General features: G+C 40.9%; 1 protein-coding gene across 4 annotated transcripts in view; it reads right to left on the bottom strand.

Moving 5' to 3' along the window:
• GLI3 (GLI family zinc finger 3) overlaps positions 1–27,771 on the bottom strand; it is a 203,873-nt gene that overhangs the window by 136,661 nt on the left and 39,441 nt on the right. For 2 of the 4 annotated variants that reach the window (XM_042834226.1, XM_042834227.1), the window contains exon 3: positions 2,483–2,725. In XM_042834226.1, coding sequence (XP_042690160.1) covers positions 2,483–2,725 — 243 coding nt within the window. Of the gene's footprint in view, positions 1–2,482; positions 2,726–6,790; positions 6,853–9,334; positions 9,418–27,771 lie in introns of those variants that run through there. The other 2 variants (XM_042834228.1, XM_042834229.1) reach the window with 2 other exon arrangements.

Below are 27,771 nucleotides of genomic sequence, written 5' to 3'. Positions count from 1 at the left end.
GTATTTTCTATCCTTATGCCCAGCAAAACTAGCAAGAAACTAAGGAAGAGAACAATAGACTTGCTGGTTCCTCACCTGTTGGGTGACTAGGATATCACTATCTTATTCGATCTTGTTCATATGGACCACTATAATTGTCAGCTTAAATACAGTTACCACTTCGATGAAAGCGTGTCTTAAATATATAAATGATACAATTGCTATGAAAACTGCAGTAAGCCTGCCTGATCCCCTAAAAATCTGACTAGAAAATCGTTTCTTTAGCTGTCCTTCTGTATCACATCTACTAAAGGTAAATAAAAGCGTGATGGCTATTTATATGACATTAATATCTTGAGGTACTTTACAGATCTGTGGGTAAAACTCTGCAGTTCACTACAGCAGCAGAGAAGTAGGTCTGCCCATCTGATATTTTCTGGCTTAGACTCCTGCTTTACGATCTTGCTGCTCATTTAAAACTAACTCATCTCTTGTTTCTCTGTAGTTATAGGCTGGGTTAAAATTATGCTGTTCAACACGACTTCCGACATCAGTGCTTTTCTAGCAGCTGACACATCCTAACTGGCTAGAGTTATTGGTCACAATATAGACATTTTATCTACACTAAATCGTGGGAACCTTAGTCAGAAGAGGTAAATTTAATAAAAGAAAGCAAAATGAACAAAATCCAAACCAGCCAGGCTCATTCAGACTTGGATGGCTCTTTTCCCTCAGTCTGAATCTTTAGCAGTATCAGTAATGCTTTGATCCAGATTTAAGGACTGAGTTGGCAGCTGGTCAGATGGCCAAAATGGCAATCACTAAATTTAGCATAATGTTTGTTTTTTGGTTGGTTGGGGGTAGCAGTTGCACATTTTATCTCTCCCCAGCTATACTGTAGGCACACAGAAGCTATTTGCTTCCCCAATAGGATTTTCTTTTCCCAAGGGAGATTTGGGGTTTGCATTAACAAATACTCAAAATGGTAAGCTACAGTTGGTGTCTCCAACAGCTTGTATTTGTGTGCTGCTCCTTGCCATCAGTACTTTGCTCTGCACATTCACACTTCTCTGGCAGACAAGTCTGCCACTAGCGTGCTGCTGCATACCTTTCCAGGCAAAATGATGAAAAACTCCCTTCCAGGATTTGAACAAGGCTGTGAAGAGCTAGAGAGGAGGAGAGTGTCCATGAACTGACTGTGTATGTTGGAGAAGAGCTGAAAAGCTTCACTGCAAACTTTTCCCTAAGTGCTGTTGTAGAATATAAAGAAAAAAGTATTCATTTTATTCATTTTCTCTTCATCCTTATTAACAATCACACTCCTTTTTTTTTTTTTTTTTAAGGAGGTTGGTGAGACTTAAGGTTGTGTGAGACATACTTTGATCTGCACCCTGATGAGTGAACATTCCCCTTTGCTGCTAGCCCAACTAATGAAGGGATAAAATTAGCTTTTATCCCTGGCACTTTCTTTAGCAAAAAAACATGCACTAATCAGCTGTCCTCACTAATCAGTTGCCTGGCTAATGACCTTTTGCCTTAAAACACTGAAATTTCTGAATTATGTGGAGGAAAAAAAAGCCAACACAGACTGGCCCCTCTCTGTGGGTCTTAAGCCCATCATCTGGAACTGGAGACTGGAAGGTTAAATGGCAAATGTGTATCCTGACTAGGTGATAAATCTATAATCAAAAGGCACAAGCCCTTACACCTCAAGATGTACTTCATTACTACACAACTAAATGATTTTTCCTTTTTTTTTTTTTTTTTTTTTAACTAGAAGCAGATGAAAAAAAATTGCTTAACTCCTTCATATTTTGCCTGTGGAGAAATCCACTCCACATCTGTGTTCAAGTGTAGTGTCAGTTAATTTCTTACTTTTTTATTAACGTCTGAGCAGGAATTCAGAAGTTGAAACCGTTTGCCTTTTTTACCCCATACATCTTAGGGGGACCAGGAAAGAAAATGATAAAACCACCCCATCAGCCCCCATGTTCACAAGCAACTGAATCTCTAAAAACAACAAAACAAAGAACAGTAAAAACAAATTAATTAATAAACAAAACCAGCAGCATTAAACTTCCCAATCCCTCCCCAAATTATTAAAAAAAAAAAAAAAAAAGATTCACATTATTGAAAAAGATTATTTATTAAAAAGATTTTAAGGCCTGTTTCATTTTCCTCCTCTGCTTTCTTTAATGAGGTTTTTTCTTTGTGTACGACGGGGGTGGAGCAAATGCAGAACTGGATGATTGAGGAGGATTAGCAACAGATGATACATCCTGTGGAAGTTGCTTTGCAGAGGCCTGTGCTAATTTTGAGTTGCCATGCTTCCCGGCTTTTAATTTGAGACAGAAAAAAAAAATCACATTTATCTCAACTGACACGCAGAGAAAGCAATTCTCCCCAAGACGATGCAAGGTGACAAACAGAATGACGTTAACCTTGACAGCCCGAACAGCCTTCCAACTTCCCTCCCCGAAACAAACTTGTAATAAATACTCACGGTAATGAGGATCCATGTAACCATTTCTGGGGTCCATAGTAAACAATGTCCCACGATAAGGTACAGAAGGTTCAGGAAGGTGCGATATAGATCCATGGATCTCTTTCTTTATTAACGAGGCCCTTTCCTCGCTAGATGTTGAAGGCTCCTCACTGATCTTGCTGAGGCCTTGCCCACCTTGTGGCTGCATTGTGATTGCGTTCCTTCTCTCTCTGTGATAGGTCTGTCCAGGACTTTCATCCTCTGGAAAAAAAATACCAAAGAAGGGAGAGAGAGAACAGAAAGACAGAGAGAGAGAGAGACTTTTAGTCCATTTTTAGCAAATAAAACAAGTTTTCCCTGCCACCAGCAGCGCTAGGGTGCAGGTTGGTGACAGCTGGCGTGCAGCTATGAGGATGCTGTGGGGTGCGGGCTGAGCACGCTAGCCGGCAGCTCTCGGTCAGTAGATCATCGTCACCCATGCCCTGATGCATTTTCCAGCAAGGCTATCAATCCTGCAGGAACACAGAGACTTGCTGTTTTCTTGCCTCTGGGACAAGGAAGTTTTAGCTGCCTGACGAGGAGGAAGAAAACAATTTGTCACAAACAGCAGAAGATGAAGCCTGCTAGCCAGGCCTAAATCAAACCTCGCCACCCACTTCTGCTCTGCAGTGCTGCTCCAGTCCCTCAGAACCTTGCTTATGTGGAAGGCTGGAGCCTTAAAGAAAGGCCATTAGTAGGAAAACAAGGTGGGTGATGCTGAAATAGGTAAATCTGCACAAGAGACGGCACGGCAGCACAAGACAGGCGGAGCAGGGACAACTGCTCCAGCAGTGCTGCCACAGGTACACGTGGGGTGATCACCCCCCCATTCCCTTCCTCCCATGTCCAAGCACTTGAATTCTCAACAAACAAGAGGAAAAACAAAAGAGAATGAGGAGAGTGGAACCCAAGGACCAGTTTGGAAAAAACCCTATGCCCACACTGCTTGTGAGCACTTCAGCATAGAGAAGGCAAATGCTTCTGCAGGCCTTTCCCCTGCCACATCTGCCAGGCCGGGGCTCTTCACCCATTCCACTGTTAGTTTCCCTCTCTGCACCCCATTTGCCTGCTGTGGAGGGGCCAAAAGGCCTTCTGACGATTGCTCCACCAGCCTGCCTTGCCATACAGCCAGGCATTTAGCCAAGCCTGGGCTCCTGCGTGAGCCCAGCAATTCCTGCAGATCACAAGCAGCCTTCAAAAACCACACCAAGGGGCTCTGCTATTGTGTTATTAAAATACAGAGGCGCTTCCCTAAACAAGTGCATAATTGTGTGCTGGATTCTGGCAGATGTCTATGCTCCAGTTGCAGCCTTGCTCAGCTCAATAAAACACCTTGCACACGTGGGCATATACCAATATGACTTGAAGAAGTACCAATAAATACAGACAGTTTCAGAAGTTGTTCAAAAGTATATGAGGAGCCCCAGAAGACTAAATATTGGGTGCAGAAAAGGTAACTGCAAAGGAAATGAAAGTACTCTTAGGAAATTAAAGCAGCTCAGGGAAACTTATTCTACAACTCACAGGCAAAACAGAGTCATTTATGACAGTGTCAAGATTTCACTTCAGCTGTGAGGGGCCAGAATTGCTAAGGTCAGGGCCACATTTTTACTTACAACTTGCCCTGCTGCACTCATTCAAACAGCAAAAGCATCAGCAACCAATTGATCACGACTACTCACACAAGTTCGACACTCGTGTAATTCTGCCTTCATGTATGTTACGTTACAAACAGGCTACATGTGTATTAAATACCTGGAGTTTAATTTGGGGTGTTATGTCTCAAATAGCTACACCATTACTTTTCATGCAGAGCTTTCCAGGCATTTCCCTGCCCCCTCTCCTCCAAAATCGTAACAACAAAACCCAACAATGCAATCTATTGAGTGCTTAATTATTTTTCTATCTCCAAGTATTACAGCAAGCAGGGGCTGCTGACTTATCAGCATCTTCCAGGGACTGAATTCTTTAAACAGCCAGCAGTAATTCTCCACACAGAGCTCTTCCGCTATTGGGGCTGAGGAGAAAGAGTTAATAGAAACAGACAACAACACTGTAGAGTTTAAACCCTTTGCCCTTTTCTACTTTTTATTAATATGCACAGGCACTGGTCCCTGCTCTAGATTAGCGCGGTTTAAGGTTTCCACTTTTTACACCAAACCTGTTTTTACTTAAGAGAACTGCAAAAGGGAACCTAAAACTTTAAAACTTATACGAAGTTTTTCAGAAAACAGCTTGTATAACTGAAAAAATAAAAAATAAATCACCCTAACCGAAGTTATATTTTCCATCGCATTTCTCCCTAGCTGGAATCTTTTATGTTAAGTTTCAACCTAGAGTGAACTTTCACTGATGAGATGTAAACTCTTGTGAAAATAGGGGATTATACTCTATTTGAAATCTTGACAGACCCTTAAGCGTAGCAAGCTAACCTGTGCTACCACGATATGGAAGCCAGTGAGCTTGAAGTGATTTGTGTGGCTGTATAATCGATCTGAGGATCAGAGAGGATTTCAGTTCTTTTACTCTTCCATATAAAGATAATATTTGTTAAAACTGCCATCCTGGAATACAAGAACCCAATGCCTGTCTACAGGCTTCAGTTTTATTCTTTTCTTCTCCAAACATGCATGTGTCATCAATCAAGGCACTGGGGACTGGTATGGAACATTTTTTTTTAAATTCTGGAATGAAATTCAAAGCCTATTTTCAGTAACTTTGAAACTCAAGGAAAAATGTGTTTTGCTTTAAAAAGCTTTCCTTTTTTTTTTTTTTTTTTTAGGAAGGAATAATGGGAAGGAAACAAAAGAAAATCAGTATTTTTTCCTCTGTATCAACCATCTTTCCCCCATCATTACATTAATGCTGCTTGCTGTTAGAAGTCAAACACTTTTGTACACTGCCTACCGTATAAAATTTCATCCAGACTTCTTTTTTTTTAAAAAAAAAGCAAACATGGTGGTGTTCTGGCAATAACACACAACAGACTGGCATTTTAGCATCTACTACCCACTCCAACCGCAGTTTCTTTTGATTGGGGGCAGATGAGGGGCTTGACAGTACCCGCACTGCACAATACAAATAGCTGGGAGGTTTAGAAGAGCCTCCTGCACACTGAGGGGGAAACTTCTCCTGCAGTCATTCTGCCGAGTCTCTCAACAGCAGTAAAGCCACTTCAGTGAGCCAAAAGGCAAAAGCGGTCTAATCTTGTTCTGTTTCAGCTGAATTACTTGATAAAGTTTGAGAGTGAGTGCAGACAAGCTGTGCCGGGCCAAATTATTGACAGAAACATGCTGTCCACCATGGCAACAAGTGGAGCTCTATAGCAAAAACGTAAGCAAACAGCCCACTGCTCCGGCAGCATCTGCCAAAGTCTTACAGACAAATGCATGGCAACTGTTGCTGCTCTCCTCAAGTTTTAAAAGTGGTTTGGTTTAGGGTCAAAAGAAACATCTGATGTACTAAAACTTGCAGAAATAAATTACAGCCAAGGGGACCGATTCTCCCCCACCTCCACCCGTTTACCACCAGTGGTACTCCAACTTCAGCACAGTTCACCCTGTCTTCCGCAGGTTTAAGAGGAAGACTTAGGGGAAAAAAAGCAAAAGAACAAAAAAGAGTAATCAGGCCTCCAAAGCAATCTGCCTAAGACTCTCTTTCTTCATGCGTGCCCCATTCTGCCTTAACAAGCTGGGCGCCAGAGACACGTGTTACCAGCACCTAGTCTGGAACAATCGCATTCATTCAGAATTCTGCCATGCACTGCTACTCCGATCAGAAGTGGTTTTTATTAGAAGTGTTTAGCAACTAGGCGCACCTCATTCTAACTAGCAAGCATTTTCAGAGAACTCACACAGGACAGTATGCCTGAACAAACACGCTTCTAGTTTTTTGGCTAATTTAAAAGCAAATTAAAAATCGAGGCAAACAGAAATCAAACACAAGAATCCACTGAACTTTCTTCTGCCGTTAACTTTCGTTTGTTTGTTTTATCACAGTTCCACAGGCATCAAGACACAAAGTCAAAGAAGCTTCTTCTCCTAAATCTTTTAAAGCCAGCAACTAAAAAGAAGTTGAAATCCGTTGATAGAGGATGCTAAAAATCACTCCCACCGCACTTCAGAGATACCCCCGTTCAGACGAGAAGCAGCAGTTCAGCTAAATCCATCTATGCATTAAGTTTCCTCTCCATATTTCTGCCCGCAATTCATAGGTAACAACATTATGGTCACGCAGGCGAGCTGCCAACATGCTGCACCTGGGTGAGAGAAGAGACAACGTACTTACAACGCAGTCCAAAAGACCCTGGCTTACACGCTCTCCAAGCTCTTCTCTTGCCCAAAATTCTCTGGCTACAGGCTGTGGACATTCCTCCCTCTCTTTTTCTCCCTCCTCATCTCCCTCCCTCTCTCTCAGAGGCAGTGCTTCTCTCATTAGAGGAATTAAAAGTGGTTGGTGCCATGCTAAATTTAACAAGCTCATTAGTATTCTTCCTGTGTGCTTCCTAGTGAACTCTCCCTATTCAAGCAGCTCTCTGTAGCTGAGGGGTCAGGCGGCTAATCATTAAATCAAACTAATGTCACCCTATCACAATCGGCCTAAGAGAAGGAGGGTTTATTATTTCAGTTTATGCTAAATAAACGGTTTTACAAATGGTCTCCTAGCAAGGTCAACAGCAGCTTCAATTACAAGACAAACTTAACAAGAGTTGCTATAAACCAAGTGCTCCATATTGACCTAAGCACAAGCTCTGCTCCGCATATTGCCACTAGCAGGATTGTACAGGAATGCATATTGTAAAATAAAGGAGAGGGTAATCTTTTCTTTGCCAGAATTTGTGACTGCACAGAGACTGCTCATTCACCTCTCCCCAACCAGCTTGCTGCTCAGCTCAATTCACCCCACACAAAGGCTGAAGACCAGACCTCAATGGACAGAGTGAAACATGTTCAAAACTAGGCTCTCTATTGTGACTGAATTTCTTAACATCTTTTCAAAAAGCGGAGAATGCCTTGAGGCTAAAGGAAGAAACAGGCTAATGGTGAATTGGGAATACTGAGCAAATTTCAGAGCCCTTTCCTCCTAGCTTTTGAGGTTGAAAGCAAGCTCTTTCCTTTCAAGTTTCAAAGTCCTTTTTCCTCCCGCAGTGTCACAGAAGGATTTGAAAAGAAGGTAATTGTGCTCACAGTCCCCCTGATCAGAGCTTACGTCCTATTTCTGGTATTTCGGAATACTTCTTGCAATAATGGTGCATATAGCTCAATCCCTTAACCGTCCTGCACTCTGCAATTGCTCATTAAATGAACAATTGCTGGTATAAAATGCCTTTTATGTTCAAGGTCTGGATATAAGATAAGCATTCTAGTACTCTAAATTTGGTTTACTAAGGAAACTCTCCATCATTAAATTACAAAACTGAAGTCAGAATATCACTCTTTCCCAGAAAAGCACCATTTTAGCTTGTTGTGAACCAGAATGAGGGGGAGGAAGGCTGTAAAAAAAAAAAGAAAAGACTGACTACTTAGATTCTTAATAGAATAGGTATCTAATAAGAAAGCAATTTCCCTCACTTTTAAGGTCTATGTTTTTGCGACCTGGCATTTTTTTCCTTGGAACAGAGCAACTGCCAGGCTCATCAAGACACGGGTATCTGATGCTTCATGCATACATCTATTGATCACTACTCTCTGGTCAGTTTAACAGCAAAGCAGGAAAAAATGCATCAGCAGGACTTTGCCTGCCTTTAAAAACAGTGTGCGTTATAACCAAAGTCTTGTTTTGGGCGGGTACAGGAGCTGAAGTTGAACACTCCTGGTCCCAAGTTTGTCGCTTTCCTGCATTTGGAACAGCTGTGCATGAAGCACACACTCCGGAAAGGCTACCACAGATACAAAGCACAACGCTTGTAGTCAGCTGTAAAAGTAAGAGTCCAACCATCTGAGAGGCTACAAAATGCGTCAGATAACAAGTACACTACTTAATTTCTTTGCAATGCTTATGCATACCTTGAACAAGACTTCTGTGCTTATAAATAGCATACGTTATCTGAGCTCACCACTGAAAATGTATAGATTTATATTCCCATTTGTAATGGATTTCCAGCTTAGTTATTTTCACATTACCATATGTATAGTACTTTCCAGAAACTGATTGGTGACCTTTGAAATAGAAATATACAGCTCCTCTCCCTGATTTTTAGTTTGTTTCAAAAAAACTGTCCTTTTCTTTTCTTCCTTTTTATCAGCAAGACAAAGTACAACCACCTATGGACTCAGTGCTGAAAATACTGCCAGAATACCCCATCCTGTTATTTTATACAAATGATCTGTCTAGATACAGTACAATTTAATACACTCCTTTTCTGAAAGTCCGGAGGAAGCCAGAACACAGCGCATCAATGCAGTTCTCATGACTTTTGAAAGAGAACCGGATCCTGCGCTCCTTTGGGTCAGCAGCAGAGCTTCCACTGACCTGAAAAAGACAAGACGCAGGCCTGTGCAGAACTCAGGCTGCTTCACCATCACCTCAGTGATGCTTTACTCAACCATGACTCGCAGTCTTTTCTGCTGTGCACACAACTCCCAAGACTTCTGGAGAACTGGTAAAGGCATGAAACAGCTTACAATACAGGTAAATTTTTTTCAGGCATCTGGATTGGAGAGATATCTGTTAGCTTTGATACGTCTTGGACCAATTCCTTAATAGTCCGGGTGAATTTACACTGCTTGTTGACATCCAAGTCCTCTCAAATAAAGTGGTTCAAGTTAAGCAGATAAATATGCAACTATATAAAATAAAACCTTCCTCCATTTTACACAAGCAAATACTTACTGAGTGTAACTGGGAGTCTATTTCTACAACCCCAGCATCAGACCTATAGGCAGATGCCAAAAATCTTCTTTAAGCTGAAAAATCCTTCTTCAGGAACAGCCAGCTACCCATACACAAAGGCAGAGTGCTCTGCAGAGACCTCCTTGCCAGCCCCAGGACTCTCATTCTCAAAATGCAAACAAGGACACAAGGCAGGGCTAAACTGCCGTGCCCCAATCCTGTATCATGCTGACCAAGGCAATATTTTGTTCCGCAAAGTATTTTGCAGAACGTAAAGGAAAAAAAAAAAAAAAAAAATTTTTTAAAAAAAAAGGAGGAACTGGTGTGAGCAAAGTTACTGACCTGATACTCAAGCCATCCCACTGACTTCAATACTTCAACGACCCCGGATCAAGAAGTGCAGCTGTTTGCTGTAAACCATGTTCCTGCAGTATCCTGGCAATATATGCCCAGAGCTGCTCAGATGAGTAGCCAGGCTGTCAGGATGAGAAGCCTGAACCTCTGAAACAGGGAGTCCCAGCCTCAAGCCTCTGGGTTGCAAGCTCCAATGGAGCTACTGAAGGCACCAGTCCTCAGCAGCCTGCAGGGTGATGCTCCAAAGAAATCAGAGCCGCATTTTCGAAAAGAAAACTGTCTCCTAGTCTATTTCCACACGGGCTTCAAAATAACAAACAATTTAAATCAAAGCAGCTGAAAGCCATTTTCTCTCTCCCCAAGTTCAGTGCTACGTGTTTCTCCCATTACAGACAGTGGATTATTGCAGTGATACTTAACACCACTCACAAGCACAGCCCCCAGTGCTCTGGCTTAGGTGTGAGTGACGACATTGGCTGCTGTGGAAGAAACACTAAACCTCATACCCAGGTATTGAGCAGGTGGTGAAGCTTACCTTCATGGTGCCTACATGGCCAAATCCTGCTTGCTTTACTTGCATCGTAATCCTACAGATTCAGGAAAGCTTCTCATGCAAGTAGAGCAAGAGGGATCCACATCCAGCATCGGAACTGGCCTATCTGGTGGGGGGTTGAGCGGTCTGTGAGCAGAAAACACCTCAGAGATGTTTACTAACACAGGTAAAAATGCTATCATTAGGTTGATGAGAAAGGGACTCCTAGCAGTAGTGCTCTCTGCAGTTCCAGCAGACAAGAAAAAAGAAAGCCTTAATGAAGAAGACATTTGAAGGTAGAATTAATTGGCAAAATTAACAAGTGGCTGTATCATTTCTGCTTTTAAATCTGCAGGACCAGAATGTACATGGAAGCATTTCCCCTTCTTGGTAGAATAGATTCTGATTTTTTTAAAAACTGAGAAATTCACATGAGAGAAAAAAAGACCCCTTGCAAAAACAACTTGACTTTTTCATTTCCCCTTCTATAACGTGTTCCACTGTATAAAATTTGCCTGCAAGTTACTGTGTGACAGCCCCAAATTAAACAGTTCACTCCAATTCTGCTGATCATGGCTAAAATCAAGCTTAACACTTCCAGAATATCTCTGGGATTATCACTTCTCTCCAACATCCAGGCTCTTCAAAGAACCAGGAGTCTCAAATATAGTGGAAAAACGACTGCTGACATCAGGATCTGACTATTGGCAACCATTTCTCATCGGGGAAAAGGTCCTCAGCCTCTTGCAAGACACTCCAAAGAATCCTGATTTGAAAGCATTATGAAGTTTCTTCCATTAGCCAGTTATTAGATTGTTAGTCACTGCTTACTTTGAGCAGCTAATTAGTTACATCAAAGGCGCTACAATAAATTCCCAGAAGGGCTTTAGGGGGAAAAATGTATTTCTCAACCACCTAATAGCGCGTTTATGCCTATCTGAGGGTAACTGGCTCATTTCACTCGTAGACACTGAGGGATATTCTGTGGCGCTGTCACTTTCTACCAAGCCAGCAGCAACACCAGGCCTCAAAGCTGTTTTACAAGGGCATTTGTAGCCTGATGAAAACTGCATTAGCCATGCTGAGAAGCCACAAAAAGAAAGAAAAAAAAAAAAAAAAAAAAAAAAAAAACTCTTAGGTGCATCATCCCCAACTTTAAAACCCACAGACCTTGCACCTTGGCCTCAACAGAATAAGAAAAGTTACTGCCATTAATGTTTTGTACACAAATAGAGCTGGTGTTAATTTCCTCTTTTTTTCCTCCAGTGGGTTCAAACTGCCAAATGCAGTCATTAGCCCGTCACTAAGCTGTAACAACGTAAAGCCATGCAACCTATCAGTTTAAATGCCAGATATCACCTATTTTATTACAAAATTTATTTATTGTTGTGTCCTTTTACACAGTTGCAGTAAGAGTCAGTGTTTCCATAACATCTCTGCACTTCCAGACTCTGAAGCGTATCAGCTGTTCAAAAATATGTTATGGTTTACTCTGCCCTGGCTTCCAGTAGTTGCAAACTCAGTGAGAACAGTGATCTCACCAAGGTCTCAGAGCAAGATCTGAAAATATTTTGTGTGCAGAAGAATACTCATGCACATTTACACATGCACACGTGCACACACATTTACATGCGTACATATGCACACACAAATCCAGCTGTACCACGTTCCCATAACATCTAGCTAATTTCAGATGAGATTCCAGATGATACATGGATGTCAGCACACAAGCATACAGACAGGCACACTGGACACCTGGACACAGAAATGAGCTTTTCACATCCCTCATCACAAGTTTAAATAATGCAGGAGGGGAAGAATGCTGCACAAGAAATGCAAAAATTACAGCTAAGGATGTTTTAAAGTGAAGGAAAAAACACCTCCTCAGGAAGGTCTCAGGCCCTATTAAACGAAAGGATTTGATTCTACGATTCTATGACGTGATGCTTAGAATGTTATTCTAGACATTAGTCCTTTAATTAAAAACTGCAGAGCGACTATATCACAGAAATTGTCCTACACTCCTTTTATCAACAGTTTCTCCCTTAAGAGTTATTCTGAGAAAGCCAAGACCTGAAACCATTTCTTTTTCTATCAGAAAGATGCATTACGTATGAAAGTTCAGAGGACCATGGATGTAGCTCCCTCCTTTCCAAACAGAAACCCCTCCTTAAAACTTTGAAAGTGCTGAATCCTCCCAAAGGCCAAGCTCTTTCTCTTCATACCATTCTTTCAGTTTTCTCCACTGCAGAAGATGTTCAGAACTGCATGCTGCCATGCTACCTCATGGAGTTAAGGTCTTCAAATCCCGGTCACCAAAAAAACTAGCACCAGCTGCAGAGCAATGCCAGACTGGCTCCTGAGCACTGGTGCACACTGAGTGGGCAAAACGTGACAGAGATCATTTTATGGGTAGAAAATGAGTCGATTGTTAATGCTTCCTGATGAATTCTAGGGATGAGCAAAACTACTTGTGCAATTTCACTTTTGTAACTAGTTCTCCTTAATGTCCTACAACAGATTTTAAAAGGCCTTGAAATATTTCTGCAAGCTTTCAACAATGTAATTACATTCAGCTATTTGAATACTTATATCCATCTTCAACAATACTATATATTTCTGTGTATCATCATGCAATGGACACCTGAAATCAGAAAGAGAGCTAAAATAGATTAGTTCTCATATGTTTTGAAAAAGTTTCAGAACAATTTGAATGAAGAGTCGCTCTCTTTTCCTACCATACCAGCTATGGCAGGTTAAAAGTAATTCTTCACCTGTTAATTGTGTTTTGGTAGCATCATCCATACTCAATCTGGCGAAAGGGGATATCAGCATTTCGTTATTATGGTTGGCCACCTAGATTTTCAGGCAACATTAACTCCTACAAAAACACTGTTCCTTCCTCTCCCAGAAGTTAAATAAGCACAATTTTAAGGCAGACAGGCTGGAGAAGAAAGGAACCACTTGAAAACTTAAATTGCTTAGGGTATTTAAAGATAAGCAAAAAAATCCTCATAGTTCCCTGCCCAGGAGTATCATCACTTCTATGAGTAGAGAACCATTCTGACCATTAAAGTATTCCAAGAACAAAAGAGAATTACCTAATTTTATTGAAAAGAACCTATTTAAAAAAAAAAAAAAAGAAAAGCAGGATTAAGGATTTTAACTATTACATTATTTCTGACTGGGCCACAGACATTTTGCCTCATGGCTGATCCAACACCAACAACCATGAGGGACCAGACCTTGAAGCTCTTGCACAAGTAAAACTTTAGTGGGAGAAATCACATCAGCTCTGGATTTGAAGATCCCTCTGTTCTTCAAACCTTTCCCTGATCTTCCATAAACCACTTAATTTCTCTTAACTTTGTTTTCTTCACTCACCAAACTGATACAATACTGATGACCAAGATTTTGTAAGAGAAAAAGTTATTCCTACATAGCAAATAATCACAATATGGAAACACTGAAGGTCTGTTTGATTTATGTACAAAAAGATCCAGGAAGAGCTGAAGGTGGAATATGCTGAAGAGTCAGCCCAAAGCTGCTCTACAAATCACCCTATAATGCTCCAATTCTGCAAAACACAGTGTGCCTCCCACTTCTGTGATGTAAAGTGGTGGTCTGCTATTAGTGCAATTTGTCCACAAGTACAGAACTGCTCCTCTACAGAGAAGGAAAATAACTATGAAAAAATAGCTGTTTTTTTTTTCTGTAACTAGGAAAAAAATACAAAATCAGAAGAAAAATTAAAAAAATCAATCTTTCAAGTTTTCTTGCTTTGATTTCATAGTACTTATGCTATCCAACTCCCCTGCATCGTTATCAGAGAAATCTCATCTGAGACACACTGCTTCTGTCCCTTCACATCTAAACTACCTTGAGTTCTTAACGATGGCTTAAGCTTCCTGAAAAAAATGAGTAATAGCAATGGACTTCATCTACCAGAGTTCTCCAGACATGCTAAATACTCGAAGAAATGTTTTTTTTCTTCCCCAGTGCAAGATAGAAGGCCCATCTTGCCACCACCATCAATAATTCCACCCTCCTCTATAGAGCAACAATCACCTTTTTAAGCCATAAAGCAGATATTTGTAAAGATAACCTATAGCCTAACCACTTCACATTACATGAATATAGTCATGACATATCAGCTGTATCACTGCCATTTGTTTTAAGGCAGAAAAGCTTGCAGAGAATATCCTATAAAATGCAATTAGTCTTGTTAAACGTATCAGTTGTATCACCAAAACAGGTTACTGCAAAGAAGAAACTCCCACTAGAATATGCAGTTTTTTCATGGCAAGAAGATTAACAGACTACAGCCTTCTCACATCAGGTCTGCTTGTTGCAACTGAAAATTAAAAAGCCTTTTTGAGAGCACGAAGGTTACCGCTGCCAGCTGCAATGAACTGCATGCTTCACTCTTTCCGGTCTTATCTTCAAAAATCATGGAAACAAAGATGTAAACTTGGACATTAAAGAGTGTTAACATCAAAGTGCATGCACGACTTCTGATATTAACCAAAGCCTGAAACCAACAACCTAACAGGCACAAATCAGTGGTGCCTATGTAATTTTAGAAACTGCTGAACTGAGGCTTGCATTTGCTCACGGACTTTTCAAAGCTCAGTATCACTGTGTATTTTTACAACCAACTGCAGAATCAAGCAAGCAGCAGGAATGCAATTCACCTCTCCGAGGACATAAAGCCTTCCATTTCTTTCTTTTTATCTAATATATTATACAATTTTTAAGTCTTCATTCATAGTGATTTCCTCTCACTGGGACAAACACTTGTTTTTTAACACACCACTTTGACTTCGTCATGGTTTTACCACTTTTATCATCGGTATCCCACATCAGAACACCATACAGCTGGGAGTTACAGAGTTTGGTGGCTTGTCGATAGTGCCGGGTATGCCTGGTTCTCAGAAGAGAAGAACTACATATCCCAGAGGACTGCTCACTGTTTCATTTCCGTTTTCCATGCAGAGGGAAAAAAAAGACTGTTTGCAGGTCACAAGGAGCCCCTTTTCCCTTTCTGTTTGTCTTTCTATATGTGCTGCCCAGCCATCTTGCCTTCAGCATTAGAGTAAGGCCTTCCATTTTTGGACAGTCTCTCTCATTTTATTTGATCTATTACCCTCAATTCCAACTGTATTGTATTATATTGTGTCATCTTACATTCCGATATCTTACTCAGTAAATTCCCTTTGCTCCTCAGATCGCTGCTGCCCGCCGCATTTCTCTTAAGCCCATTTTCCCTTTTCTCCTTTCCCGATGCATGGGTTCATGGATCCCCCTGCCCCATTAGTCAGGGAACCTGGCCAAACCAGCCCGGAAACCACTGACAGATTTACAAAAAAAATGAACATCTACCATCTCAGATATTTTTCAATCTGTATTCAGCACTGTCCCATCACAAACCCACCAGTGACACATTCTGTGGTTCACCAGCACAAGTACATTAGGAAAAATAGGAGTCCTGTGAGAAACCCCAGGAACCTTTCATGCTGTTTCTTCCACTTTCAACCTCGATCGCTGAGAGGACTCCCCGAGGTTAGTGAAGCTTATGAGCCAACAGGGCCGACTTTTAAGTCACCATGAGAGAGTTTATATGATTCTGAATTAAAAGATGAAACTTGCAATTATACTGGGAAGTTCTAGAAAATCAAGTTTTGAAAGTCTCTGAGACAGAGCATACTGAAGCCTCAGATTAAGTGGAAACAAGAACGAATATACAAGTGCCTAAAGAAATTACAAAGCAGATATCAACAACATATATTTCATCCTCTCGTGTCTGACTCAGTATTCCCAACAGATCTTCAAACTCCCTCATAGAAAATGTTACCCATTTCAACCAGAGACTGAATAATAGAATCACGGAATAGCCTAGGTTGGAAGGGGCCTCAAAGATCATCTGGTTACAACTCTCTGGCCATGGGAAGGGCTGCCACTCACAACATCAGACTGCCCAAGGCTCTCCATCCAACCTGGCCTTGAAAACCTTGAGGGACGGGGCACTGACAACTTGTCTGGCAGCCTGTTCCAGTGCCTCACCATCCTCTGAGTGAAGAATTTCTTTCTAACATCCAAACCAAACCTCCCCTCTTTCAGTTTAGATCTATTTCCTCTTGCTCTATCACTATCTACCTGCATAAAAAACCAGTCCCCCTCCAGTAGTCCAAGACTTCAGACAAGGAGCTTGTCTTGGGTTTTTGTCAATATTCACATACTCCCACCTTGCTCTCCAAGTCAGTTCCAGCATCATCTTCACAGCTCCAATTCAGATTTGTCTGGGCCTGAATTTAAAGGCATTACCTTACAACAGCCTAGCTAATGTGCTCCAGCTAACATGACTCCAGCAGCCAAGGAGGAAAATGCAGATGGATGTTTGGACAATAACTTGGTTTTTTTTTTCTATGCAGTAACTTTCATGTTTCCTTTATGCTTAAATACACTCCTGTTTACAATGTCTATGCAAATCTATCAGAAAATGTTACCACATAAAAGGTCAAACAACTTCAGCAGTGACAAAATATTAGGGCTTCAGCCAGGGTAGCTTAAGCTCCACAACCAACAAGTATAAACTTCAGGGTAAACAGGAAAAACAAAACAAAGCCCAGAGAAACATCTGGGTCTGGATTCTTAGCAGCTTTGGTACTATATAAACATTCTGCATTAATAGGGAAAACACCAGGACATGAACTACGATGCAGGAGTGAAACACTGAGCAACACAGCTGCATTCACAAGGACTATTCTCCTCCCACACCAATTACCGTAATCTCCTGAGGAAATGCCAGTGAGGCAGCAGCTTCTGTACTGGGTAACTAGAAGAAAAAAAAACGCAGACAGGTGGTGGAGATGCTCTGTTATCAGCCCCTCCAGCACAATGGCTGCAGAGTAGTTTATCTTTATCATGCAAGAAAGTATTCTAGAAGAAATGTTAAATTTCTATATCAGAAATAGGGTTTATAGGCAAAAGTGCCTTACCCTAAACTCCTCCAGAAGACAAAACCACTATTCACTTCAATGGAAGTTACAAGCAGGAAACAACGGCAGTAGCGGGCCCAAAGGAAGCTGGGAACAAATCACACCTTTAACCAATAAAATGCCCATGCCCAGCAAGTTGTCTCATTACTGAGGTCAGTAATTAAAATTCCAATGGAATGCGAGCAGGTTTCTAAATCACTATGCAGCGCGCACAGGACGTCACCAACATGGCTGATCAGTGGGGTACCAGCACTGCGAGGGATGCCGAGCAGCAGCCAGCACCGCTGCCTCACTCTGAGAACCTCTCACATGAGGAAGGCTATTCAGGAAGCTCCATCACACGACTGCAACTATCTGCATTTCTAGAAGTAAGCCCTTAATTTTTTCTCCCTTCTCCCCAGTTGGAATGATTTACTTGTAATGACTTGAAAGTAGGTATTTGTTTTTGCTTCAAATGTATGTAAAGCAGAACTCTGGTGGAGCTTTCACTGAGCATTGCGCACATGAACACGCACAGCTAGCAGAACACAAATGACATAGCAGGAAGAAACTTAAATTGAATGTAGCATCAAGCCCACAGGACATGGCCATAATAAAGTGGACCATGGACCACCACACCTATATTAAGATGCACAAAAAAGTTACATTCAGTGCACTGGGTATATATGTGTTTAATGAGCAGCTTGTCACTACTTGGTTCTCTCAAAGTTCAGTGCGTGGCCCTATTGCTTCATTTATGGCACTACACTGCAATGCAACTCTCCAGATAGAATTATTCACTTCCTCTTGGGCTTTCTGTAGCGCTCATCACAACAATGTCTGCATGCTTCATGAATACTAACAAACTGTATTTTACAGTAACTGTGAGGTAGAGAGATGGTATCAGCACTACCTACACAAACTACTCACTTAGAGTCTCTAAACTGTAGTTATTTAGTGTGAGAATCCAAGTTTTTTGAGTATTTACCATTACATCTATTCTATACAGACTGTATTTTTGGAAGTTACCCATTCGTAGCACACACAAATGCTCACCTTTCTGAAAGCGAGCTGCAAGGCACATAATAAGAAACGCACTAACAATTGGTGGTATTGATTTGTCCCTAGTAACCAGAGCTCTACATGTGCTGTAAACAACACCATCACATTTCCTGCAAATTTGCACTTTCTTGGCTAATGCATTTTAAAAGCAGACAGTTGTGAATGAAGATTTCCTCTTTTCTGAGGCACTTATAAGATGTCCCTCTCCTCCTGAGCAAGTATTTTATTATCTAAAAGAAGGTGAGTTCAGTACGAAACATCTCCTTATGGCAGCACAGAGATACTTTGTCTTAGTTATAAATTATCATTATTAAAAAAAAAAAAAAGAAAGAAAACAGGGATTTTTATCACTGAAACCTCAGTTTCACTGCAAATGCAGCAAAAGTTGTATGACAGGTTATTACAGTACAGTAGAGAAAGAGCAAAATACTACACTGACATGATCTCTTTCTTCAGGCCTTCACAATAAGAAGTCATAAGTATGTATGATTACAACTTACATAATTAAATATCACTATAACACACTGGCATGGCCAGAATTCCATGCTAACATTATTGATTTTGTGTTGTAAATATTTTTTTAATGTGATGCCTCGCATACAACTTCATATAGTCAGTATAAACAAGCAATAAAATAAAGTTGAATACAGCAGAAGTAGAAGAAGAAATGAGTGCTTTCCATTCAACCCATCAATCCCTTTGAAAAGAGCACACAAAAAAACTCAGCAACAGTTTTAAGTTATTCTCTTAGGAGCTAGAGGGCAGAAGATGGATATCTCACCAAGGATTCACAGGCATCTGCCAATAACAGCAAATTCTGCATGTTGAGTCCCACCTTAGTCTTTCAAAATAATTGCTCTAGTGAGAACAACCTTTCTGTTTCTTCCACTGAAGTGTGGAAGACTTCTTAAAGACTTTTTTCCTTTTAAAACACTGCACTTTTCCCACTGTTATCTCCTCACTTCAGTGCTATTTGCTACACACACATTCCTTTCCAGAAACTTCTCATCTCAGTCATTCTCTATGGCCAACACGTGTCAGTCTCAGTCTCAGCTCTTCATTAAGTTCCTTGTGGGGTGACTCCTTGCTCAGCTGTTTCCAACCTCTCTCTCAATGTCTCTTCCTTCATCTTCAGGTGCGCACACCAGCCAGGGTGTCTTGTTCCTGATGATTCCCCATCTCCCCCTCCAGGGCCCTCATCCAATCTCTAGCACAGGAATACAGACAGAGATAGGATATTCAGAACAACAGTGATACTGGCTACCTGTTTCCAGTGGGCTCTTTGGTTTCCCCCCAGTTTTTGTTTGACACTGTTAACACTGCAGTGAAAGCTTGACATCTTTTGAGAATTCCCCTGTCTCCTGCTACTTCCAATAATGACCAGGGAACAGCAGTTGACTGAAACCTCTGGAATCTCCAGTCTTGTGATTATCTGGAGAAGGAAAAGCACATGCATGCTATCTTGCGGAGAACACTTCTTTTTTTCCTAATTCTGGATGAGTAAAGATTGATGAACTGTACAATACAGTTAATTGTCACTGTTCCTAGATGAGTTACTAAAGCTGTTGAATAATTAAATCACATCCCATCTATCTTCTTACACTGTCTGGGTAATTACCATGTTAAAGAAACACAGGTAGAAGTGAGAAGCAGGAGGAAAACTTCAGAATTCTCTGAAGCAGCCCATTTAAAGAATTGTTACCATCTCTAATGGCTTACAAATCCGGAGAGAAAATCAGGCACAGGGCAGGAGTGGGACAAGGGAATTGTTAAAAGAAAATACTTCTTCTTCAGCTCTACAAAGAGATCACAGAACAGCTCTTTACTCAAACCAGATTTTAGATGCTTCCTTCCGTGCACAGTACATATGGCTTGCATCTATTTTTTCTTTAAAACAGAGTTACATTTCTTCCTGTTAGTAAACACATCAAGGATTCTATGAGAACTAACAACAACGAAACTTCTCCTGCTTTTAATGTACAATGTAGATTGAATGAGCTTATTTTAAATAGGAAATCATTTCTCTAACCATATGCATGCACAGAATGGCTTTGTAGGAGCTAACTACCAGGTAAAAACAGGCTTACATAATTTTTATGCAGCTAACATGAGTTCGAGGAACTGGCAAAAAGTACTTTGACAAAGACAACGAATTTAACTTGAGAAGAATACTTGCATTACCTTTTTCCCCCTAAGCTCCTTACTCTCACACCTTTCTCCTTATTCCACTTTTTCTTTTATTCACCATCCCTTCCTTTCTTGCCTTTTTTCCTTATCAGAAAGTCACTGCTGAGTAGAATATGAAAAGCTAGCATGTGAGCAAATCATGCCTTCCTACTGTCCTATCGCCCCTTCCTCTTTCATCCTGAAGGCCATAAAGGAATCCAGAAAGGAAAGCTGACAGCAATTATAAGCAATGCCAGCAAATGAAACATCAACAGTTTTCACACTTCATGCTTCCAAAATATCACAACATTGTCCATCCACTCCCCCACCTGGCTCTAAAGAATGTAACATCTTTCCTAACCTCCTCAACTTGGTTTCAAATACAGTAGTAAATCTCACTGCACATATGCTGAAGTCCAGATTATCAGTAATGCCATTTGTCCGTTTCGCACACAGAAGAAAACAGAAGAAATGTGCATCATTTTGATGCACAAACAAAACTACTTTAGAAATTAAATCATGCTAGTGTGAAAGATAAACGTGTCTAGTAGAAACCCAATAGCAAATGAGAGCTAACAGATGTGGAAAGAAAGCAGGATCTGGGGACGAGTAAAAGAAATGCTATCCTCTGCAGGAAAACAGCAAGATAGGGGGTCTAGTAGTGCACAGCAAAAAGGAGATCCCAGCAGACCATGTGGACTACCAAGCTGTACGTGTGGAACTGTCCTCTACTGGCAGCACAAGCCTGAAAGAGAACACAAAAAGGGTGCTGGAGAAGACAGATCTACAACCAGGCGGCTGTTGAAATGTTCCACAAATAAACAGCAAGAAATATGCAAGCAAGAGAAAAACATGCCATGGTGATGGTGACAACTACATACAAACAGAGCAGTGAGTTTGGGAGCAGTCAAAACGGCAGCTACAAGCCAGTAATTCTGAACAAAAAGGTCTAACGTATCCACCCAACTCTGACAGACTAGTTATTTGATACTAATTGGGCTTTGACAACAACATGGCACGGAGAGGCTGTAATGTGGGACTATGGACAGCAGTAATTTATCTCATCTTAATGCAGACTTTTGTTATCACAGCTTGGCATCAATATTGTACTGCCCTTTGAAAGCCTCCCACTCATGTATTTCCAGAGTTGCTACTACACCAATCACAATGACTTTTGCCAAAGCATCCAATTTTCCCTGCAAAAGGCACATAATAAATGACGTGCCCAAAGCCCTCATTAACAACCTTTTTCATCCACTCATCCATCCAAGATAGGAGCACACAGCACATAGTTCCAGCCTTTGCTCACTTCTCCTCTTCCCAGGGCTGAGCTGCACAGACATCACCACGCACAAAAGCATCACAACAGCATCCTTGTTTTCTGGGATACCATACGACTCTTGGCAGGCTACAAACAAACATCTTCCATCGCAGAAGAGATACAAATAAACAAGGCCACATTCCCACCAGGCTTACAGACAACTGTACACCACACACATTATCATCATTTACTTTTTACGTTCAACCTTTTAAATCAGAGCTCTTGTCCATATAATAAGTACTCTTCATTCAAAATAGATGACCACAAGCACACAACAAAAGCAAATGAGCTGTGCCTACGCAGCAAGACATCTGGGAGGACCCTTACTGGCCAAACCACTTGTGATTTTCTTGAGCTGGAAATACCTGGCCAGCTGCCTCTCAGCCCCTTGCTAGAAGAAAGAGTTCAAGCAGGCAACTGAGGCAGCATAAAACAGCACACTGGAATGGCTCTCTGCAAGAAACTGAGTGAGACAAGAACTGCTAAACCAGACAAAAGACAGCTCCAGGAGCCCATCATAATAAAGGCACTACCTTCTGCAAACAGAAAGCAGATCCGAGCTGTTCCCAAGCTGCTGGCCCTGATTAGTTCTCAGGATCCAAACCACATTTTTGCTTATAAACTTAGAAGTTGTAGCTTCTAAGAAAGGAGAGAAAGGAGGCATGGTTCAGCAGACTTCTGTACAGCCCCTGACACCTATCCCTCATTAGCTGAGATGAACACTTCTCAGCATCAGAGACAAAATTTGGAAAAAAAAGAAAATGCAGTGCCACAATATCTGTAAGGACAGCACTTTAAACTATTGTTTGTTTGAAGTATGAGTAGCAACTGTAAAAAAGTGGAATTCTTGTGAATGAAATTGAGCAAGAAGTAGAAAAAAATACTCCTAGCGTTCCTGAAGTGTGCCAACAAGCAAAACTATGCAATACTGCAAAACAGAAAACCAGAGACTAATATTTAGTTCAACTCTCATGTCAGCTAGTTAGAGATACAGAAAGTTTGCATAGTAATAAAGCTCATTTTAATGTTGAGAGATAAAAATACATGCTTTCTATAGTAAAATCTCTGCACTGAAGATTTCTCGCCAACAGCACCCTGTTCTTGAAGACCTCTCAATTTCCCCAGTCATACAGTAGCAGCCATTCCCAGGGAATGTCTCTGTAGGACACAAGCAGCAGCATCCAGTTCCCACAGCTCAAAATTTGCAGCACACACACCAACAAATAGGAGATACTGTCAATGGCAGAGCTGGCTTCACACCCCAGGAGCTGGTCAGAACCCCACTTACAATGCTCATCATGGTCTTTGAAGAACCAGAGCCTGTGCAGTCACAAAACATCCTCTGTTGTGGCAGTAAAAATGAAATAAACTGGGCACACACATTTTGACAAACTTAAAAGCAAAAAGAAACTTTGGTCCAAAGGCAGTGCTTGAAGTCTGCAGTGTTTACTCTGGGCGACCTTGCATGTCTGTTTCTGACACATACAAGCTTGATATACTGGGTCAATATTAGTTCAAAACACTCTACATTTAATGTCAACTGCTCTCGTCTCAATTTTTATCGAGTCAGATGGAGCTGTTGCATCCAAAATCCAAATGTTTTGTTTTATACCTTTCCTGTACAAATTGTTAAAGGCTTTGCACTGTTAAGCATCTGGCAAAAGTTGATTATGCACCATTAAATTTCTCCTTGCACAGGAGCATAAATGGGTTCAGGGCAGCTATTAACATATGCCAAGGTAAAACAGCATCATCCAGTGAGATCTCCATTTGGAAGAACATCTTAAACACTGAAACAAAGCAAAACACGTATCTTAATCTGTTCAATATTACCTCTACATTTAACATCTGCGCTGCTACTCTTTCACTTAGAAAACTTTCCCACCTTCCTGGGTGAAAAGAAGATATGCGACATGATCCTTTAAAAGTGGATGCTTTCAGCAAATATTATGCTTGACACAGTAAGCACCATCTAGGCAACAGCCAAAGAATGTATACGTGACTTAGGCCAAAGAGTTGCCTCAGAGTATTAAAAAACAAAGAGGTACTCACTCCCCAAAAATCATTCATTTCAAAGGAAACTACAGCAGGGTACATCCAATTTCTTATGAATGTAATCACTTTATCAACTTCGAATCTAACAGTCTTAATATTTACAGAAAATGTCATGACAGCAATTGCAAAAATTCTCTCTCCAGAAGAGAATAATTACACATCTTCTGGCTGCTCCTAACACATTTTAGAAGCTTCAAGGAAGCAGATATCATACAGCCATTCAGCAAAGTAGCAGTGAGGTCACACCTGGTCAGCAGTTTTTCCTGCTATGAACTAATAAAATATTTTTGGACCTGCCCATTTAACTGTAGATCACATTCCAGCTGCCACACATACGAGTACCACATCCTCATTACCATCAGAGGTTCACAGAGGACAGCACAGAATCCCACATCTCTTACAGACTTCAGCACGGAGATATCAACAGAATCTGCATTACAACGTTATGAGCACAGATAGGCAACCCAGGAGATCTGAATTATAAATACAGCTCTATCTACAGAAGTTTACAAAATGCTATGAAATAGTAAAGTTACTGGATATCAATGGGGTTTCACAAAACTCAGGTCTTCAGCCTCACCGTCTCCCAAAGACATACTGCCACAAACAAGCAGACACAGCAAATACTCACTAATAACTCATACAGCACTAAACATCATTCCTCCCTTTTTTGCAAGGAAAACCCAGGGATGTTCTCCACCCACACATTCCAGCCCAGGCTGCAGAGAACTAGAAGTTCAAAAATAAAGGAAACTGTTTCTCCTCTCTTCCTTGAACTTATGATCAATCTCAGCAATAAACAAAAAGAACAGTTATATCTCCAAAACACTACAGCATGATCCCACCAAAAATATTCCCATTTCAATTGAGAGAAGCTGTTTCCACATTTTGTACATCAGAGAAGGTCTACTTTTTTACTGCTCCATCACTTCTAGAAATGTAGGAACATGTATATCATCAACGACTCTTGCTTGGAGCTTTATCCCAAGAAAAACAAAAATGGGACTCGTGTACATGTGTCATCACACCAAAGAAATCTGGTGGTAATAGTTGATGAATCATGACACATTTGTTCTCTGCCACTCCTGTTTATAAACCATGCAGATCCCATCACTGCTACCAGCCCTTTACAGAAGGCACTTGGCAGCTATGGCCCTGTTCAGCAGCACGTATTCCTTCACTCGTTAATCATTCTGGCTTTGCACGTAGCCCTTTGATACGACCCTTGTCGTTGCTGCACATGCAGACGGTGCTCACTCACTGCACAGGCATGCCAATAAAAAGAGCTGTTCTACCAGCCACAGTCCGGTCTTGGAGCCTTCTTGAAAACAGCAGCTTCCCTTTGACTTACTCTGCTTCAGTATCCAGGATGGTGGTGGAATGAGAGAGAGAAGCTGTTCAGCATCTGAATGTGGTCTTAGAGGAAATGCCTGTGTTATATGGGGGATGTTACTGTTACATTTCCCAACTTAAAGGCAGAACACTTTTGAGAAAGAAACTAAAAATGTTCCTCTAAGCTTTCTCTGAAAGACAGCAACCAATTAGCACACAAAATAAACGGCGATGAGGACAGGACAGCAGGCAGACTATCAGACAAGAAGATGACAACAACCGCACAGTCTTTTAATCTTTCACTGTACATTCAAATATACTCTGCCCATTTGCCAAACTTTGTGGCACCTTTGCAACATGTCAGATTGTGGTCATTTCAATGTCACGACCACGATTCTTTTGCAGGACTAACCAAAGCTCTACAAGCTTTAGCTAAATTTCCTTTAAGAAATCCACTGTTCTTAGTACTAGCTGGAATTGAAGTAAATGTAAATAAAAAGAGGAACTGTTTTATTTGGAAACACTCTACCAATAAATGCTACAGGTTACCAATACATACCGTTTGTTTACCATAAATACAGCAACAGTAAGATCTCTATCACATTCGCTTCTGACCTTAATTTGAAGCTGCACAACAGCTTGTAAGCATCACCGTCGTGCTTCCGTGAAGAACTGCAGTGCCTGTATCTGCAGCAATTTATACGAAGTGATTCAGAGATCTTCCTATGTTTTGTGTACGTTGGCATATATTGAGGGCATGCTATGTCTACTGCGGTGTCTGTTTTTCATTAAATAGGAAGACTTTTTTAGAAAGTAAATATAGCTTTCCATAACAGCCCCGAGGCATTTATTCATCACCTTATCTTTCCCAACCAATTTTTGAACAAAGACATATAATAATGGAGCTCTCATTTTCCTAGTTGCATAAAGTATTTAGAAACAGTGAATAAAAAGGAGGAAAGTCTGGTGTACATACGTTACCATTCCCCTTTTTTTTACCGTATCTGTAGCATTCTCTGTTTCATTCTCTCCATCCTGGAGCAACTTTGTGAATTTTGTGCTCAAAACTCTCACTGGACATGAAAATTTACTTACATGAGGAGAATGAAAAGTGAGTTCTTGATAGATCTCTGATCCACATGAAGAAAACATGAATTCCTGTTTCTGTGAACAAAACAGAGCTGTTCTGCAGCTCTAGAAAGCTGCAGGAGTATGATTTCTTATTTATTGATGAAGGTAGTCATTTCTGGTCATCATATCTAGCAGTGAATAAAGCATCAGACAGGTACTGCTGAAACAAAATTAGGTTACACTGCCAAAGCAGCAAACTAAGATAAGCGGCCAGGTTGAGATGCAAGGAAAATTATGCAAGACAACTCCGTAAGAAAGAGCACTGGAAGGGCAAAGCTTATAGTATCTTCAGAAGTGCAAGGCAGAGCTTTAAATCAGATACTGTGAAAAAATGAAAGGGGGAAATTAGAGGGAATGGAAAAATCACTACGAGCAAGAGAAAAAAAAAAAAAAAAAAGAGTAAACAAAAGCTGGAAATAATAGAAAGCTCTAAAAGAAATGTTTCAAAGTATTTCTGCTTTCCTGATCAAAGGTGGACAAAATGGTAACTTGAGAAAACCAGGAAGGGGAAGAAAAGAAATAAAGAGGGCCAGTTTTGCCAGAGCAAGAAAAAAAATAGATAGTAAGAAGAACCAGCAGCACCAGATCTAAGGTGCTGCATAAAAAACAAATCCAAAGAACTACACTAAAGATCGGGAACAGTTGCCCATTATCTTTAGTACCTGGTCCACGCTGTGCTCTCCTGTAAGTCATGGTTCCAAATTCTGGCAAATCCAGCAACTGCTCTTGTTCTTCCCTTTCCTCCTACTTCTGTAGCCTTATCTCCCCACCAGCAGCACAGCATCATAGAATCAGAACTGCTCAGGTTGGAAAAGATCTTCAAGATCATCGAGTCCAACCACAACACAACCATACTACCCTAATTCTAACCACCCACCTGTAAATCATGTCTCTGAACACCACATCCAGGCAGTTTTTAAACACATCCAGGCACGCTGACTCAACCTTCTCCCTGGGGAGCCTATCCCAGTGCTTAACAACCCCTTCGGTAAAGGAATTCTTTATGCTATTTAACCTAAATCCTTTTGCACTACCTAAATCTGCCATTCTCTGCAGGGCAACTTCACTGGAAACTCTGCCACCAAAAAGCCAATGTCAGTAGACTTATGCTGTTTTTGTACACGGTGCTGTACTTCCATGTTTACCACTACGCAGTACACCAATCATCACTTGGAGACTTCAGATAATGAGAACCCTAGTGACTCTCCAAATGCTTGCAAACTGAGATTTCCTGCTGTGAAAGTCATCGGCTGGGGCCTGCCTGAAGATTCTCATGAAAAGATCCGGGAAAGAAGTTATTTTTGTTTCAGGTCTATTTGGCTTCCTTAAGAAAAAAACTCTCTAGGCCACTTCTTATGCATGAGGTTCCTTCAGCTGAATGTTTGCATTTCAACTCAAGCTGTGATTTCATCATGTCTTCTAACTTACAACACTCATGCAGACTATTTTTATAACTCTTGCCATTCTAACCAAAACATGACATCACTCTTCCTATAAGGTGTAAAAA

This window comes from Centrocercus urophasianus, unplaced genomic scaffold, assembly GCF_019232065.1.
Source record: "Centrocercus urophasianus isolate 14NV4802_14NV808 unplaced genomic scaffold, USGS_Curo_1.0 seq_44, whole genome shotgun sequence".
Taxonomy (NCBI): Eukaryota; Metazoa; Chordata; class Aves; order Galliformes; family Phasianidae; genus Centrocercus; species Centrocercus urophasianus.
Note: the sequence above shows the minus strand (reverse complement) of the source record. Positions and strands in the feature narration are given on the sequence as shown.